Below are 17,565 nucleotides of genomic sequence, written 5' to 3'. Positions count from 1 at the left end.
TTAAACACAACTTGTGGACTGTTTTATTTGCACAAAACACCACTCAATGGGGGGTGTAAGGAGAGGAGGTGGACACCACTGGTTGCTTTTAAAAACATGGCACACTGCGTACACAAAAGCGCACTTCAACACTAATAGAGTATGGCTGCTCGCTGTTACCAAATGGGAACAAAAAATTGTACTGCACTCCTATAGGAGTTGACATGCAGAAAATTACCATGTTCACAATGCTCAACAAATGCACATCAAAGTGCAATTCATCGTCCATCCGGCATGCGTGTCCTAAGACATCTTCGCTTCCACAGGCACAGCATAAGGCCTACATGTAGTGCATTCACATACATGCACTCGTTTGTAAACCTACATAAATGTAAAAGAGTAATAAAGAAACTTAAAAAATTTACATATTCACAAAATAGAAATTGTGTCAAGTGTGCTTATGTAGAGATGCACACTACATCTTCAAAATGCATTTCAAGAGCATCACTGCAACGGGGTGATTACATAGTGAACTCTGAAAGTAGCAAGAGATGGCTATAAGAAAAATATGTCATGCCAAAATAAAAAAAATAAAAATGCACTTTCAAGATTTGTGGAATAAGTCAACAACAAAGCATGACCCCACTACATGTTTTCATAATAAGCATATTCTACACCTGAAAAGCAAATGTTTTGCAATGCAGTTTTACCAGGTCCGACCAGAACTAAGGCACAACAAAAGTTTCAGCGAACTGTCTGAGATGAGCACAACATACATGGCCAAACATTAAACCTAGGTGTGTGCGAATATTTAGTCTCAAATACAAATCAAATATGTGTATTGAAAAACTGACATTCTGAATTTTTAAATATTCGAAAAATAACCGAATATACCGAAAATTTTCAACGTCATCGCAGTTTCCCACGCTGCACGCTTCACCGCAATGCTTGAAGCATCCTCAAAACTCGACGGGGCAATTTTGTGAAGAGGTGCCTTCCAGACATTGTGTGCAAAGCGAAGCATTTGACGAAACCTTGAAAAAATGTCGTTCTTACTTCGGTTTCTTCTCAAATGCATTCATAAAAGTGTTCATAAGACAAAATTACTGTTATACAAGCGACTCTTAGTAGCTTTTTCAGGTGCATGCAATAATTCGAGCTTTCAGTCAGTTTGGACTTTTTTTTTTCTGGTCTTTCGAAGACCCAATCAACAAGAGTTTACAGTATTCAGCAGCAACTGAAAACTCCAGCTTGTTTCATGCGGGTCATTGCTGTACAAAAGCTGATATACGGAATCCTGTATAATATTGATACTGGATTTTTCTGCACACTTTTGTGCAATTTTAATTTGCTATCATGTAAATTCTGAAATAAACAAGATGAACAGTATTTGCTATACTTCAATCTTCTAATCCTTTTTTGTCACTGATCAGATATCCAATATTCGAAGGCATTTTTTCCCCATATTTGTATTTGAAAATTTTGATATTTGTGCACCCTTAAAACATGTCTGAACCTAGTATAGTACATTTGGCGCATTACGCACCGAGAAAATACAAAAACAAAGAGAAATGCCACAAAATATTACTTGCAAACTGCCCGCATACTAACTAGATTAAAGAGAGAACAAAAGATAGTTTATGACATCGCATATTGTTACCTGCCAAACTCATCAACAGCGCAACAGTGTAGTTCGACAGGAAACGTCTCCCGAATTCATTCATTTTTTTTACTCGCAAAGTTACTTCACTCGGACATCTTATCTTGGTGCCACAGATCTGATAGTAAGAGCCAAGGGTTAATATTACCATACACTTGGCTAAAGCCTCACCTTTTAGGCTGTGAGCCTAATCCTGTAATTGGGGATCAAGGAAGAACATCAATGGTTGGTTGCATCCAGTGACAGTGACTTCCAATCTGGGCTCTTATAACCCCAGTGTGAATGAGCTAAAGCACACTGCGGCCAATCTGAGCGCTTCTTCCACACGCATTACATGCCAACGCAATGCTAGAAACATCACTGAGGTTGTACCATCCCAACCACTGCTCAACTAGGGCAGCTCCACTGTTGGCTACTGCTAGCAATCACTTGATTTTTATTGTCTCTCGATGCAAGACGAACTTGGCTCGCAGCCACGCGCACTGGACCCAGCCAAGCCATTAGCCACACATGTCAGTGCATGCTAAGTAACAACAATAATAACTACGTTAGCAACAACAAAGGAGGTGACGGGCTGCACGGTTCATCACTACAACACGGAGAACGGAGAGACAACAAAACAAACTAGCCGAGTTCTTGCACCGAAATGTGGCAACTGAAAGCTAAGTATTGCAACTTGTTTCCTTTCCTTTCTTTTTCTCTTCCAATGATAACGGCGCATATGGGACACACATGAATGTTTGGGCAGGAACAGGACAGTTGTGGGCCCGAAGAGGCTCTTCAGAACGACCGGACACCAGCAAACCGTCTGAACTCTTCATAGGTGACCCAGAATGTGAAAGACCAGGGTGCCTGTTGGGGAATGACACGAGTGAAGCAAGTCACAACAAAGAAATGCACACACACCAACAAGTGACCCATTCGTGACACCATGTCACAGTATTAAAAATGATTTATCAATATTGCCACAAACAATTGTAACGCTTATTTGTTGCCGCCACATGTGGGCTTATCACGTTGCCTGTAACACGCAGAATGACCTACATAATGCTGCGGAAATTCTGTGCTCTTTTTTTCACGCTCAGCATCACCAAGAGATTTCGTTTGTCGCTTTTTTTTTTTGCGCCACAAGAAGGGTTGGGATTTGTCTTGCATGATTGCACCAACATGCGACTGCTCCCACGTTCCAGGCTATTTCCTTTGCCCAGATTATCTAGGTGTTTCTGCGCAGAGTTTAAGAGTACTGGAATGTAATGGACATTCGTAGTTTGGCGCTATCGCTGCCACCGCCGAGTTGCTTAGTTCTTGTATGGACACAAGTCAGCCCAGTAATGAGATATCTGTGCGAACCCCGTGTCTCCGTCTGTTGCCTTCAACACTGTCATCACCACTTGACAATATGCAAACAACCTTTGCAAATTTTGAGCAACAACACTGGGCTAGTTTGTGTCCTGAACAGGAATATGTAATCTAAAGAGTTTTCCCTCTCACATTGGCTCAGCCCTCAACAGCTCACTGTCTGCCTGCCTCTCTCTCTCTCTCTCTCTCTCTCTGTGTGTGTGTGTGTGTGTGTGTGTGTGTGTGTGTGTGTGTGTGTGTGTGTGTGTGTGTGTGTGTGTGTGTGTGTGTGTGTGTGTGTGTGTGTGTGTGTGTGTGTGTGTGTGTGTGTGTGTGCGTGCGTGTGTGTGCGTGCGCGCGTTTGTGTGTGCATCCATGCAGGACTGCTACCTTAAAAACTGCAGTTAATGTCACACCAAGAAAGCAAGTAAAAGGAACTTTTCTGCCACTGTTGCACCTCAGTTTCCACTAAGAAATCTTAAGCCAGCACGTAAGCAGTCACAGAATACAATTCCTTGGTCTCATTCGCATCTAGTTTTCCAGCCAGGCTGATTTAGGCGAATCTTTTACCCCCACTAAATAACACACGTGAATGCACAGCACATACAGTTTAACCTCAATACTATAAAGAACCTCAGTGTAACGAAATTCGCAATGTAACAATATTTTTTCCTAATCTCTGCCCTATTGAAATCTATGTATTGCTTTTCGCGATTTAATAAAGCAATTTTATGCCACACTTTCGATTTAACGCAGTCCTCACGCATCGCATGCCTGTATCGGCAACCATTTTGACAATGGGATGAGAACTAAAACTTTAGTCGAGACACACCGCATTTGCATTTGCCCGACATCGGCATCAGTTTAAGATAAAGGTTCAATACGCGGGAAATAGTAGTTTTAAGGCGAAAGACTAATGCCTCATCATTGTCGACAGAAGGTTGTCAGCAGAGGTGTCACGCTTCCGAGAGCGGGAGTTAAAAATAAATTAATAGACCTTGTCTCCACCGGGAATCGAACCTCCATCCCTTGGATCCCCAGCCCAGTGCTTTACCATATGCGCCACGCCCCGGATCGCGAAACACTCATCATAATTCCCCTTGTCTACCATGTGGATGATAGTGGGATTCCGCGAGTGACAGATACTGCGCCTTTCTTTTCCCCTGATAAAATTATAGAACGCCGGTGAACTTTGATTCGTTCAATGAAATGCTGGTTGTGTTCAACAAGAGGCGCGCTATGTACTATCATGACGTCACCAGGCAATTCATGCATATAGAAAGCTGACCCCACCGGGCGTCCGATCCAGGCGTCCATGCGGCGCCTTTCATTTGCCCCTTGCTCGAACGCCGAACCACACAGCAAATAGAATGAGAGTCAGATGTCTAGGAGGCGTTAGTACAGCAAGCATCAGCGGCGTTTGAAATTGATTTACAGGATAGAAAAGGTGCAGAATCTGTCACAATTCTCCACGGACACATGTACCATGCCTTAAAGGAAAAGAGGAAGGTGGGAGTGAAAGAAGAGAGGAAGATAGAGGTGCCTTAGTGGAGGTCTACGATCCACCGGGCTATAATGGCTTTCGCCTCATCGCACTTTAGTGGTCCAAAGTGCCCTCTAGATTCTTTTTATTTTTTTATAGCAGTCATCCATCCTTCGTCCCATCAGTCCTCAACGAAAGCATGCGGTCAGGCGCGATCATGACGCGGGCTGCGGGCTGTTAGCATCGTTCGCTTCAAAAGGCATTTGCTGCTACACACGTTCCAATGTTCCAATGATTTTGTGGCAGCGGACAGCGCCCACCGGAAACACTGCATGATAAAGGGAAGGTACTGAGCAACTGGACAAGCCCAGCAAGGCACCACCCACACTCCTGTCAAAGCCGCTGGCTCTTTGCCAAGTCCCCCCCCACTCCACCTTACCATACGCACACTGCAAAGTTTTCGCTGCGCGAAATCTTGGTGCCCCACCAAGAAATACACTGGACTAAAACAGCACCCGGAGGGACGCACTAATGACGCGCATTTTATTTTTAACGACGCACGCTTTTTATTTTTAAGTTGGCGGCAAAAGTGTGTGGGGATTCACAATCCCCTGCCTCCATTATAACGCCCACGCGTAATTAATACGCGTGATTACGCGCGCTGGTAGAGAGGTTGGCGGAGGAGAGAGCACGCTGGCCACCCCCCGCCGCCTCCCGGTCTCCTGCAGCGACATTACCGCGGATTTCCCTCTTTCCTGCCGGCGTAACTGGGAGACCTCCTCTCCCGTTCCGAGGGATGAGCGCGTTTATCGCAACTCCCCTGGGTTCTTAGGTGGTTGATCGCACACGCGTGCGGTTCATGATTTCTGCCGAGGAGACCACCGCCGTCACCGAGAATCGCCCACTGACCATAGGCACTTACCGCAACGGGATGTGAGCGTGAAGCCGTGTCAAGTGAGAAGACTATTCCTCTCACCTTCTTGACGCGCTTCCCCATTAGGTGGTTTTTATTTTACCCCCGTACACGGCGTTCGCTTGCTACACGGCGGTTGTATTTGTGTGCTATTGATTTGCCGTGTATAATTACTCAGAAAGATTAAAGCTTGCTCGAGTGCGCAACTCGTGTTTGTCCCCTCTGGCCCGAACCTGCCGCAGTGACGATTTCTCGCACCGCGGGTTGGGGGTCACAGCCCTGTCTGCTAGGGCTGGCACGTCGGGGCTAGAAGGCCACTGTAGCGTCTAGCCCCCCGTGGCGCATTCTTGCGAGAATAACCCCCATATTCTTGGCGCCCCAAGTGGGGCGGAAAGCACGCACAAGGAGTGAGAGGTAGTCTGCTCACCTGCGTGCAGCAGTAAGTGCGCACTGAACTGGGAGCAGAGGGTGAAGGCGGGGGTCTCCCGACGGGAAATGCTGATCCGTGCACGTGCACGCCCAACTGTCAAAAGACACCGAGAGAGCTGCGATAGACGTGCTTCTCACCTCGGCTCGGGGAGAGGAGGTTACCCGAGTATGCCGGAAGGAGATAAGGAAACCCGTGCAGTGTTGCCGCGGGAGCCTGGGAGGATGGGAGGGTGACCAGTGTGCCCTCTCCTCGTGGTCCTCCCCAAGAGCGCGTGTAATCACGCGTGTTAATTACGCGTAGCCCTTTATAATGAGGCAGGGGAATATGAATCCCCACAAGTGGGAGGTAAGTTCATTATGCCTGTAAATACAGTAGGCTACATGAGGACTGAACAAAAGATTGACGCGCAAAGGTAGCCGCGCCAACATGGCCTATGCCCTCTCCTCGCTCTTTGCTCTCGTGAAGCAAAATGTTGCAGTCGCCTCCGTTTGCTATCACCATTATCTTGATAAACAAAACATCCAGTGCCCTTGTTAGCACTATTATTGCTGGAATTTCTCGCTTATTTCCAGAATTCCTAATTTACAAGTTCCCATCTACTACAGTATAGCAGTGTTCCACGAACCTGCTACTTTATTTGGACAACTAAAACATGGGAACCTCGACGTAACAAAATTTGCAATTTAACAAAATTTTTGGCTGCAAGTAGGACTTCGTTATATTGAGGTTCGACTTTACAGCATTACAGGTAAGATTTTAACACATTTTAAGCCTTGACTTCCACGCCACTGCCTAGCCTCAAAGTACTGTCACATTTAGAATCACCGAGACAGCAGACAGCTCTTTATAACCCTTGCTGACATAGGAATATCAAAATGAAAAGAAAAAAAAGTGGTGAATTAATTTGGTTCAGCGTATATATATATAGTAACATGCAGAAGCATTGTTTAATACTCGAAGTTTTGCTTCATCTAGCTTTGCTTTGCCTGTCTTGTCATGTTTAGCTAAGTTTTGCTTCGTTTAACATCCTCTATTTCTATCACGAAGGAGGCCTATTTAAGGTCTGTAATGAAACTTTTCAGGGGAGCTGATGGCTACGACATCCGAAGCATAGCATAAAAGACTCGCAGCTTAGCATGTGAATAAACTGGCTGCCGAGCTAGCACAGTAGTCTAACCGAGTAGCCAGCGGAGCTGACTTCTTTTGCCTTGGCCTATGTATTCACACTGGTGGCGAGCTTTTTCTAAACAGCTGCTCGAAGGAGGCTTCAAAGCCATCCCAGTGAAATCTCAAAATGCAAGTGGTAATGCTCCTGCATTAAAAAAAACAGGAAGGAGGGAGGCGGAAGAGAGGCGAACAGAATCTACACAACACTGAATTCTTTCTTGGGCAGAAGAGAGATTAATTAATTAGTAATACTTATTGCGGAGTTTCTCACTTCTCAATGGCGCCCAATATTAATATGAGTGTGACCCCGTGTCATGAAAGTAGTACGGCCATTGGCCTTTATACAATCAATTCACCACGCTGACTACAACTTGCACTTCCCATCCGCAATGAGCCACACCTACCGGTAGGTCATGTTGGCAACCACCGTTGCTTTACCAACGCCACCATGAAGCGTTTCTCTGTATCTGAGTAACAGGGGTTTACTGTGCGTCCTATCAAGGCAATTTCACGCACATGTATTCTTTAGCTTCCTGCTCCGGACAGTCCTTTCACAACATCATGAAAAATGGCAAGCTTTTCTCCATTTCAATACACCCAGAATGTCAATGTGACTTATCGGGAGTATATTCAGGTATCCAACAAAAGGCCGCAATAAACATAAAGACACAAAGGAGGAGAGGCATGGGTGCAGCCAACACTGACCATGCGTGCCCAGATGGGGAAAAAGCCCTTGTAGAGAGCCTTGAACCCCTCGCCCCGAACAGTCTTGAGAAGGCAGTCCAAGGGAGAGCTGTACAGCAGACCCCTGCATAAACAGCAGCACCCCCCTTGTGAGCCAACTTTTAGCCAGTGCAAAAGCAAAAGGTACATACACAGATCCAATTCCAAAAGGCCATCCCAAAACCCTCCAGCGGAACCAAGTTGAAGAGAATTACTAAGGGCGGGCACGCTCGTAAGTCTAAAATTTTGCCTTTCTATAAGTTCGCACATTATGCAAGAAAACTGCAGGACAGGTCACTCAGAGCAGCTCAAAAATCTGCACGGCACTGCATGTAGCCAATGAGAGAGCTCAAGCGAGCAAGATGCTCATCCGAAACTTGGCCACAAAGGAGAAGGAGAAATTGAGAATTCAGCTCATAGCATGATAGAAGGAGTACAACTGAGGTAACATCTGTCCTAGCCAACATAATGTTTACATAACAAGCAACATTAAAAAAATAAGACTGACATTTTAGCGCAGGTTTAGTCAAATGCAAATTGGGTGTTTTTCACTGATGTTTTGGTTTCAGTTTGAGGCTGTTTTCAAGGTCGAGGAGGCTGCAAGCACTGCTGATCTCTTCCTACAAATTTTTAACCCACCAGCAGCCTCAACTACTGATTAGCAAAATGAGCAAATGCGAGTTCCAAAAACTAGTGAAAAACTCATGTACGAGACCTGTGTACAGGCTGTAGCGAATGTCACGGTGAAACAACCAGATTGGTTTCTACAGGCGCTCTATAGTGCACACCAAATTTTAGTAGCTGTTCGTGTCTAGTGCACTAATCGAAATGCAGTTTGCCACAACTAAAGTTGAATTTATGGAGTGGTTTTCTGCACCACAACTCTATCCCCTATGAGCGCACATGACAGTTCATGTGCCGTTATGGTTAGTATAGCTGGCTTGAGAAGAAGCCACAGGGACGACATCAACAAAGTGCTTGCTATTATGCCCAACTGCACTCCAAAAACCAACAGGTCAATTTTTATTGAAAGGTAAATTCCATGTTAGAAAAATTCCAAGAATGTCTGCTCGGTACAGTAATGCAAAAGCATCTCTCTTATTACTACCAGTTATGTGGCTGCTTGTTTGTTTCGTTATGTCTTCACCGTTCCTAACAAACACCGTGCGCTAAATAAGTTACGGCTATTTCAAGGCTCATTCGTTGCTTCCTGGCGAGAGTCACGCGAGACTGCTGTGCTGTGGTGTATTGAGTCAACTTTGCTAGGTGGCGCAACACGTCTAATGGGAGATTCAATGTCTTTGTTCTGCTTTCAATTTTATGCACACAGATTTAGAAACGCTATCGTTGGCAGCCATAATCTGTACTCGAGACAGGTTTAGAAATTTTTTGTTCGTTTTTTCTCCCTTACTTACTGTCAGTGTTGTTTCCCTTGACGCCCTTCGGAGTCCTTAAGCTAGACAAGTGGAACTACAAATGTATTTGCAGGCAGTCAGCACGGTGTAGTCATTTGTGCAAGGATGGTGGTTTGATGGCAGCGACAATTTTTATTTAGTGTCAGTTCGCACGGATACATTTATTGACAACAGGCTCTGTCCGCATGACTCGGAGTCAAAAAATTCTTTCGCGTTATTAAGGTAAGCAAAGCAGCGCTCCCTGCATTGGTGAGCTTGGTACAGCAATTCCTGGAAACTAAAGGGCACCAGCAAAAAAAAAAAAAGAAGAAAAGAAAAAAAGAAGAAAAAAAAAAACTTACCTCCCCCGGTTGTCTGTCGGCTGGTTCATGACCCTCGTTCGGATTACGTCGGCTGGTGTGCCAAGGGTTGCCGCTATCAAGCCAGACATCCCACTGCACCAGATGTGGAACCATACACTGAATAACTGTGTGATCCAATCAACTATTCGGAGCAGCTTTCAAAATAATCTGCAGAGAAACAAGGTATCCATCCAGTCAGAGCTCTGGATCTCAATCCAAATCACTCATTTAAAGGGGTACACAAATGACTTTTAGTTGTTTTTTCTTTGCAGTGATACAACCACTAAATAATTTATAACACAATTTCGTTTCTCGCCTACTTCAGTTCTAGTTTGAGCCACTGAGTGATGGCTATGGCTTCAAAGTGAAGTTAAGTCATGTTAGGGGTGCGAAAATTGTGTGTGAATATAGTTCCTTCACCGTTGATTCAACATAATGCTGGAGCTAGACTGCTTCGAGAACAAGGATCAGAACAATTGCAGAAGCAGCCATTATATCGCAGTTTTTCATCCCTCGCATGACCTGAAGTCTACAAGGTGGAGTAGACGTTTAATAAGGGAGTAATTACTCATTATCATCCACCCGAGCGCAGCCATACGGCTACAAAGTTTCTCAGAAACTTCGTAGTTAAATAAAAATTCGTCCTGATCAGGACGAATTTTTTTTTAACTACGAAGTTTCTGAGAAAGCTGTATAGCTTTCCTTTGTAGCCGTATGGCTGCGCTCGGGTGGACGATAATGAGTAATTGCTCCCTTATTAGAAATCTACTCCACCTTGTAGACTTCAGGTCATGCGAGGGATGAAAAACTGCGATATAATGGCTGCTTCTGCAGTTGTTCTGATCCTTGTTCTTGAAGCAGTCGAAGAAGACGAATGCGGTTTTGTTTGTAATCAGGACGAATTTTTTTTTATACGAAGTTTCTGAGAAAGCTGTATAGTTTTCCTTTGTAGCTGTATGGCTGCGCTCTGGTGGATGATAATGAGTAATTACTCCCTTATTAGAAGTCTACTCTGATGTCCTAGTCATCATTCGGCTGTTGAAATTGAAACAGGTGAACAAAAATTAAGTTATAAATTATTCAACGATTACAAACAAATCCGTACCATGATCTATATATAATAGTATCTTCCATATCATTAACAAGAAGAAAAGTAAAACAAAAAATTTGGTCTCTGGCTCTTTTAAACATGCTGCTTGGTTTTTCAAAACAAGAGAACCTTGCTGTACATTTTCCACTCCATTCCAAAACACTACATGCTTCATACATATTCCCATAGCTAAACATCTGCATGAATGTAACAATAACAAAAAGTTCACAGAAAAATTATCAACATACTAACAATAATGCCTTTCAGCCATGACTGTTTTACTGTGTGTAACTGGTGACCCAGAGCTGTCAGCCTATTCCCGATCCTAATCCAAATGTTGGCCAGCCAGGAAGTTGCCACGTCAAGTAATGCTTGTATCAGATGCTTTCATGAAACTTAGATTACACCAGGTTCTCCTTTTCAGTTAGATGCCATCCAAGGCTGAGAAAATCGGTACAACGCGACGGTGCATCTACGCAGCACTGTTGCTTAAACCGTACACGCAGGTGTGCTACGGGGGGACATCCGTACCTGGCGAGTGAATGGGTGAAGTAGTTGTCCTTGAGGCTGGTGTGTTGCAAGAGTAGCCGCTTACCCGTGTCATATGTGGTCAGATCTGCAAGTGCACACAGCAGAAAATCTCACAACTATCACGGCAGTCTGCACACATCAGAGGTGGCTGGTACGATAAAAGAGGCTGGCACGTCCCTCACGCTACCAGGCAGACATCGCTTTCTTCATCGCAAATAAATGCATTAAAGGTTTCTGATGCACCCCTCTGTAAACCGTTGTGCGAATGCCTTTGCAGTGAGAAGATCATACACTCATACGAGACAACACACACCCTTTAGGCAGTTCAATATGCAAGCCATATAAAGCCATGCTTTGTGCATTCTTTGTGCTCAAGTTCCCCCCCCTCCATGGCAAGAGAGTAAGTGGGGGGCCACTGACCACCGAGGTTGACGAGCGCAGCACGGTAGACGTTTGGGGCGCCCCCTTTCCAAAGTCCCCGGATGCCTCCTTCCGATGCGATCTTCTTCAACGCCTGCCATGTGCTAGTCACCCTGCACAAGAAAAAAGGGAGGGAAGCGTGGCCTGTGAATCCAGTTATCTACTACAGAGTGAACCTGCATATGCATGTTTGCCAAATGCCACTTTCAATGCTAATTACACCGCACTCTTTGGAACTTTTCAGTAGGATGGAAGCAAGGTGTTACCCACCATCCAAATATACATAAGCCATCAGTGGGGTTCGCCTTCCTCTTATGAAGATTCACGATTAAAAACAGTGCACGTCAGACACAACTACAAAGAGATACCACCAATCCTGTGACCAAAACCAGTGCTTATGAATGTTCACCACCTTGTCCAAACTTCTGCTCCACTCTCGGTGAGGATTAGTTTATGCTGCTAAGGCTGCAGTTCAGCAGCATTACTTCCAAATTCACCCAACAAAATGAAGGCAAAATTTTGCTACAGGATACGATTACTACTGGTGTAAATTAGGGGTGCGCGAATAGTACTTTTTCCAAAACATATCGAATACGAATAGTACACTCTTGTTATCGAATCGAATACGAATAATGCAGGTAAAAACCGAATCAAATAGTGAAAGCAGCGAATCGGATATGAATCGAATACTCTGCAAGTTGTGTTCATATAATTTGTATGTTGACTACGAAATATGAAAAAGTGTCTGAAATTCAATTTTATTCAAAATGCTGTTTGATATATAATATAGTTCACAACAATGCACAGTTGCATCAGCCTTGACTACAGGTGAGATCAAGTCAACAAAAAGATTGAACAGTGTCATAAGCAAGAGAAAATAGTGCTCATTAAGGTCAAGCAGAGTTGGCAGGGGTTAATAAATTTACTACTATATGCAGTTTGGCTAGAAGTACAGCCTGGCACTACTAGAACGCACACCTAGAAATTGAGTACTCTGAACATGATATCAGTGGAACAACATTACATCTACTAAGACAAGACTTCCTCAGACTAACCATCAAAAATTTTAAAAATGATTGACTAGATTAAGGCACTGACACTGCTAGGAAATCTCACAGAAAATATAGATACAAGACTAGATTAATGTGCAGTTATTGCCTAAGCAGTTAATGACTAGGAATGAAACTTGTCGCAGCAGTTATGAGAAACAACCATTTACAAAGATAAAATTTGATATTGTAAAAGGTGGAACATTAGAAGTAGTGCAGGTGCAGTGAGACAAAGCGGATTTCAAAAAGAAGTATATGAAAGACTGGGCATGTTCCAATGGCAGCACTGTATGTAAAAAGAGAGTTTTAGCTATGGGAACAAAACAAAAGCAGTCTTAGGCCTCATAATGTAACTAGGGATATTCACCAACACATGGTTCCGGACTGCAAAATTGCACAGCAGGTCTGTTGGGAAATGTTATGGAAGCTTGGACCACACTGAGTTGCCGTGCCAGAAAACAAGGTGCTCCACACTGTCCAATAAAAGTGATTCCCGCCAACAAGTTACTGTGTTGGAGCAAGTTGAGAAGAGTGTCTCACTTGCCACCTGAGTAGACAGAATGGCAAGGTACTTTCTGGCCATGGTTGCAAGAGCTCCATACTTGATTTTTCCTTCTGTTTGCCACTACTGAACTGGACAGCTATCACTAGGTAACACTGAGGACTGAAGATAGTCGGACATTTCTTGCATCAAAGAACAAGGGTTTTCTTTGTGTTTTGATGATACCAAGGTATTATACACACTCCCCAAACGAACGACTGTTCTCCTCTCCAATCCGTCTGCTTCTGTGAAGAAGTTTTCTTGAGCCGAACTGTAACAGCCTCGACTCTTCCTGTTCCTGAAGTACTGAATACAAGAGCGACCGCATGTGCCCCTTTTCTTGCTGGTCGCTGCAGAAATCCTTTAAGCAAGGGGTATCTGTGTGCTTATACCTTAAAATCTTGCTTTCACAGACAACATGAGGTTCCTTGAAAACTCTAAACTCTAGCTCCTCAGCTCCACTGGCCTCTTTAGCAAGCAGCACCTGAATGCAGTGAACAAGAGGAATAACAAGAGACAATGTTGGGTGGGACTCGGAACAAGCAGCGGTAGTGACTTCTTCAATCGGTTGCAGCCCTGACGTGAACGCTGCTACTTGACGCCATTCAAGAGTTTGTCAACAGAATCTATTTCTGCCAAGTCTACTGTCACAGCTGACTTCAGCTTCTGCAAGCGCGTTAGCATGGCGTATTCACTGCTCCATCTTGTCGGCACATCTTATATCACCTCCAGTGGCTCCTTTATGTCCATTCTCCTTTGTATTTCTTACAGTCTTGCTCTCGCGCTGCTGCTTCGTTTGTAGAGCCCAACGATAGCCTGTGCACACACGCTTGCGAATCCGTCGCTTTCTTCCTTCGCATCCTGAACACAAAGTTGCAGAGTGTGTGCAAAACAAGCTCAGCAGAGCATTGCGTAGTGGTGCCATTCCCTTACCTGGGTGGCAGTCCCATGAGGGCTCGGCGTCCCTCCGTCTGCATCTGCACCTTGACCAGGTCGGTGGGGCTGGCAAGGAACTGCCCCAAGCCACCTGCCGCCACCCCCACCAGGACACTTTTCCTGCGATGGAGATCCACTCTCACACTTCTGCCTCAGGCTTTGGAAGTCAAATCTCCAGGGCAGCCACAAACAAAGCAAATGATTGCTGCAATACAGCCACTTCACAATGGCCCCTATGTGGTCTGCACCAGTGCTCACTTTGCTGCTTCAAACAACATGTCAGCGGGGCTGCCCTATGTTAAAAATTACCGCTTACTAGGGCTTAGAAACTTTCATATACACCGAAAAAACTTTATTTCCTACCAGGTATGCTAGGAACTGCTTAATGAACCTTTTTCAAATGGCAAGAACGATGAAAATTTGTTTTGGTTAACAATTAGCAAAGTTACAAAACTCGGGACTTGCGTGAGTACTGCACCCTTACATTCCACAATGTCCACTTTCAGAGCTTCAGGTGGTAAAGTAGAGCGCTCGCTAAGATGGAATAAAATGCAATATTCTGCACACAAGGTAGAAAGTAACATCGGCTATTGAACAATGCAGCCGATGGCATCTACACCGCAGTAACTTGACATTGCAAGCAAGAAACGGTCAACTGCTACAAATCAGCGGCAAAAACACTGGCAGTTGTGCTCAAAGCTAAACCAGAAAATTGAAAAGACTGCATGGCACACAGTTCACAGCTGCTATAGAAATTAAAACCTAAGAAATACGAAGAAGAAAGGAGCAGATGTGCGGGCACACACTGGGATAACTGCCCTTCCCCATGCTCAGATTCTAGCAACATAACTTGTTCAAGAAACTTGCGTTGTGTTGTGTTGTGTTTTATGGCACATAGGCTTACTAAGGCCATCATGCGCCAAAAGCAAGGTTTAAAATCTGGACTTTGTTTAAGGGCTTTAAGAAGTTATTACAGGTTCTATAACTTATTTAGATACTTTGCTTCTTTTAGGAACGAAAATATACAGGAAATGTCAATGAGTGGCCTTTCTCCTAAAAGTAAGCTTGGGTGGAATGGTGTATCTTCATTGTAAAGTTGTGGGAAGTGCTTCTGTCGTAGATCTTCAAGTCTTGTACAACTGATTAGGATATGGTTGATTGTGAGCACTTCTCTACATTCTTCACAAGTAGGCTGATCGTGTTTCAATAGTAAAAAGTTATGTGTAAGGTGTGTGTGATCGATACGAAGACGACATAGAACCACTTCAATGAAACGCTCTTGGTGGCTACATGTTTTCCACTCCCCTACCACGGGCTTCAGTACGTGTAACTTATTGTTGATTTCTTTGTCCCATGAATCCTGCCATTTCTCTTTCAATTTTATTTATATATATATATATATATATATATATATAATTGATTTATTTATTTATTGTACCTCAAAGGCCCCTGTTATGGGGCATTACATGAGGCATCTCTATGAGGTACATTTACTTGTTCTATTTTTGCATTCTGGGTGGCTGCAGCAGACGCATCAGCTCTTTCATTTCCATTTATACCTATGTGACTTGGCACCCAGCAGAATTTAATTTTGTGTCCCCGTGTGTCAGCTGTTTTTATGCAATGTATTATATTTCCTAATAAGGACTGTGTTGCATTTCTGGCGTGTAGTGCTGTGATCACACTAAGTGAGTCTGTGTAGACTATACTTTTTTCGACGTTGCACTTTACTACCTTTTCCACAGCTAAGGAGATGGCATAACACTCGGCAGTAAAAACACACAGAGGTAGCCTAACTGTTTTCTCAAGTTTTTCTTCTACTATACCATTACCAATGTAAAAAGTTGTTTTAGAACCGTCTGTATAAAATGCACTGTGGTTTTTGTACTTTTCCTTCAAGGCTAGGAACTCTTGTATTATATGATCAGGTGGTGTCTGCTTTTTACGAAACTGTGTTAGTGAGAGGTAGCATAATGAAGGGAAGCTGTACCAAGGGGCAATTTGTTCGGGACTATGGACAACGTTTGAAAGTGTATCATATATGTTTAGTTCCTGGCATATCTGTTCATAACGGAGAATTAGGGGTCTTATTGCTAGCGGTTTATTGCTAAAAGGTGTTCTAGATGGGCACCTTGTGACTACAGAGTGGCAAAGATGTTTTGGGATGGACGTTATTTTTAGCACGTAAGCACACGTAAGCATTGTTTTTCTGTCTGCGAGAGGTGGTTCATTTGTTTCGACATGAAGACTATTCGTTCAAGGAACTGTTTACTTGTTTTTCTGCTAAGAACTGTACATAGCTCAAGTACACACTGGTCGTTCAAGGAACTGTTTGGGCAACCAGTGTGTACTTGAGCTACGTACAGTTCTTAGCAGAAAAACAAGTAAAACAGAACAAGAAGTGCTATATAATATAAAACAGAGCAGAAACTCGTAACTAAGGCAGCCCAATGCTTGTGCCCCATGCGGGAAAAAAATGGATGCAGTCCTGCTACACTGTTCAAACTGCCATAGTATGCATCCACAATGCTTAGAAGAAGTGCGGCAGCAAGTTAACAGGAGGCAGAACAGTTAAAGGATTCTGTACCACTTCTGTTCTACGCTTCACAGTTCTTTTAACATTTTCCGCGTGCCTGCCGCAGCATTAATTCACAAAAGCAATGCACGAGCCTAAAATATCAACGTTTGAAGCCAGCACAAAAGGTGGCGCCACGTCTACCAAGGGAGTGCAATTGACAAACCAACCCCTGTCCTACACCAGCAACAGTCCATTATCATTCAACAGACATGCCGTTTCCAGTCCCATCTGCATAGAGGAAACACAGTTCAGTTCAGTCGTGTCAGACTCTTCATGACCCTATGGACCATGTCACGCCACACTTTCCGGTCTCTCACTATCTTCCTAACATCACATAACTTAATCTGCAGTGCCTCGAGGATGCCATCTAACCATCGCGGTCGCTGCCTACCCCTTTTCCAGCGACCCTCAACCTTTCCCAACATCAAATCTTTCTCCAGCGACTCCTCTCTTCTCATCAGATGACCAAAGTAGCTGAGCTTTAACTTTAGAATTTGAACCTCCAATGAGCAGTCAGGGTTTATGGTCGACAATATCGACTGATTTGATCTTCTGGCAGTCCAAGGAACTCTCAAGAGTCTTCGCCAGCACCACAATTCAAACGCGTCAATGCTTCGGCGGTCAGCCTTTTTCACAGTCCAACTCTCGCATCCATATATCACAACTGGAAAGACCATAGTACGAGTTATACGGATCTTGGTTGGCAGACTAATGTCTCTGCTCTTTACTAGGCGGTCAAGGCTAACCATTGCTCTCTTTCCCAGAAGCAGGCGTCTCCTAACTTCATGGCTCCAGTCTCCTTCCGAGGTGATCTTGGAGCCCAAGAAGAGAAAATCTGTCACAGCTTCCACTTCTTGTCCATTGATGCTCCAGGACTTGATAGCGCAAGACGCCATGATCTTTTTAATGTTCAGTTTAAGCCCAAACTTCTCACTTTCTTCTTGTACGCGCATCAGAAGTCTCTTGAGTTC

General features: G+C 44.1%; 1 protein-coding gene across 1 annotated transcript in view; it reads right to left on the bottom strand.

Annotated features, from left to right (window-relative positions):
* The window catches only part of Ucp4A (Uncoupling protein 4A), a 33,399-nt gene continuing 15,834 nt past the window's right edge, over positions 1-17,565 (bottom strand). Inside the window, exons 6-11 of the mRNA XM_084604914.1 lie at positions 14,014-14,136; positions 11,491-11,603; positions 11,071-11,155; positions 9,450-9,542; positions 7,676-7,778; positions 1-2,491 (exon numbers count right to left, since the gene is read on the bottom strand). Coding sequence (XP_084461040.1) covers positions 2,420-2,491; positions 7,676-7,778; positions 9,450-9,542; positions 11,071-11,155; positions 11,491-11,603; positions 14,014-14,136 — 589 coding nt within the window. The 3' untranslated portion in view covers positions 1-2,419. The remainder of the gene's footprint in view (positions 2,492-7,675; positions 7,779-9,449; positions 9,543-11,070; positions 11,156-11,490; positions 11,604-14,013; positions 14,137-17,565) is intronic.

The sequence above is a fragment of the Amblyomma maculatum genome, chromosome 5 (assembly GCF_055883805.1).
Source record: "Amblyomma maculatum isolate TAMU_Amacu chromosome 5, ASM5588380v1, whole genome shotgun sequence".
Lineage (NCBI taxonomy): Eukaryota > Metazoa > Arthropoda > Arachnida > Ixodida > Ixodidae > Amblyomma > Amblyomma maculatum.
Note: the sequence above shows the minus strand (reverse complement) of the source record. Positions and strands in the feature narration are given on the sequence as shown.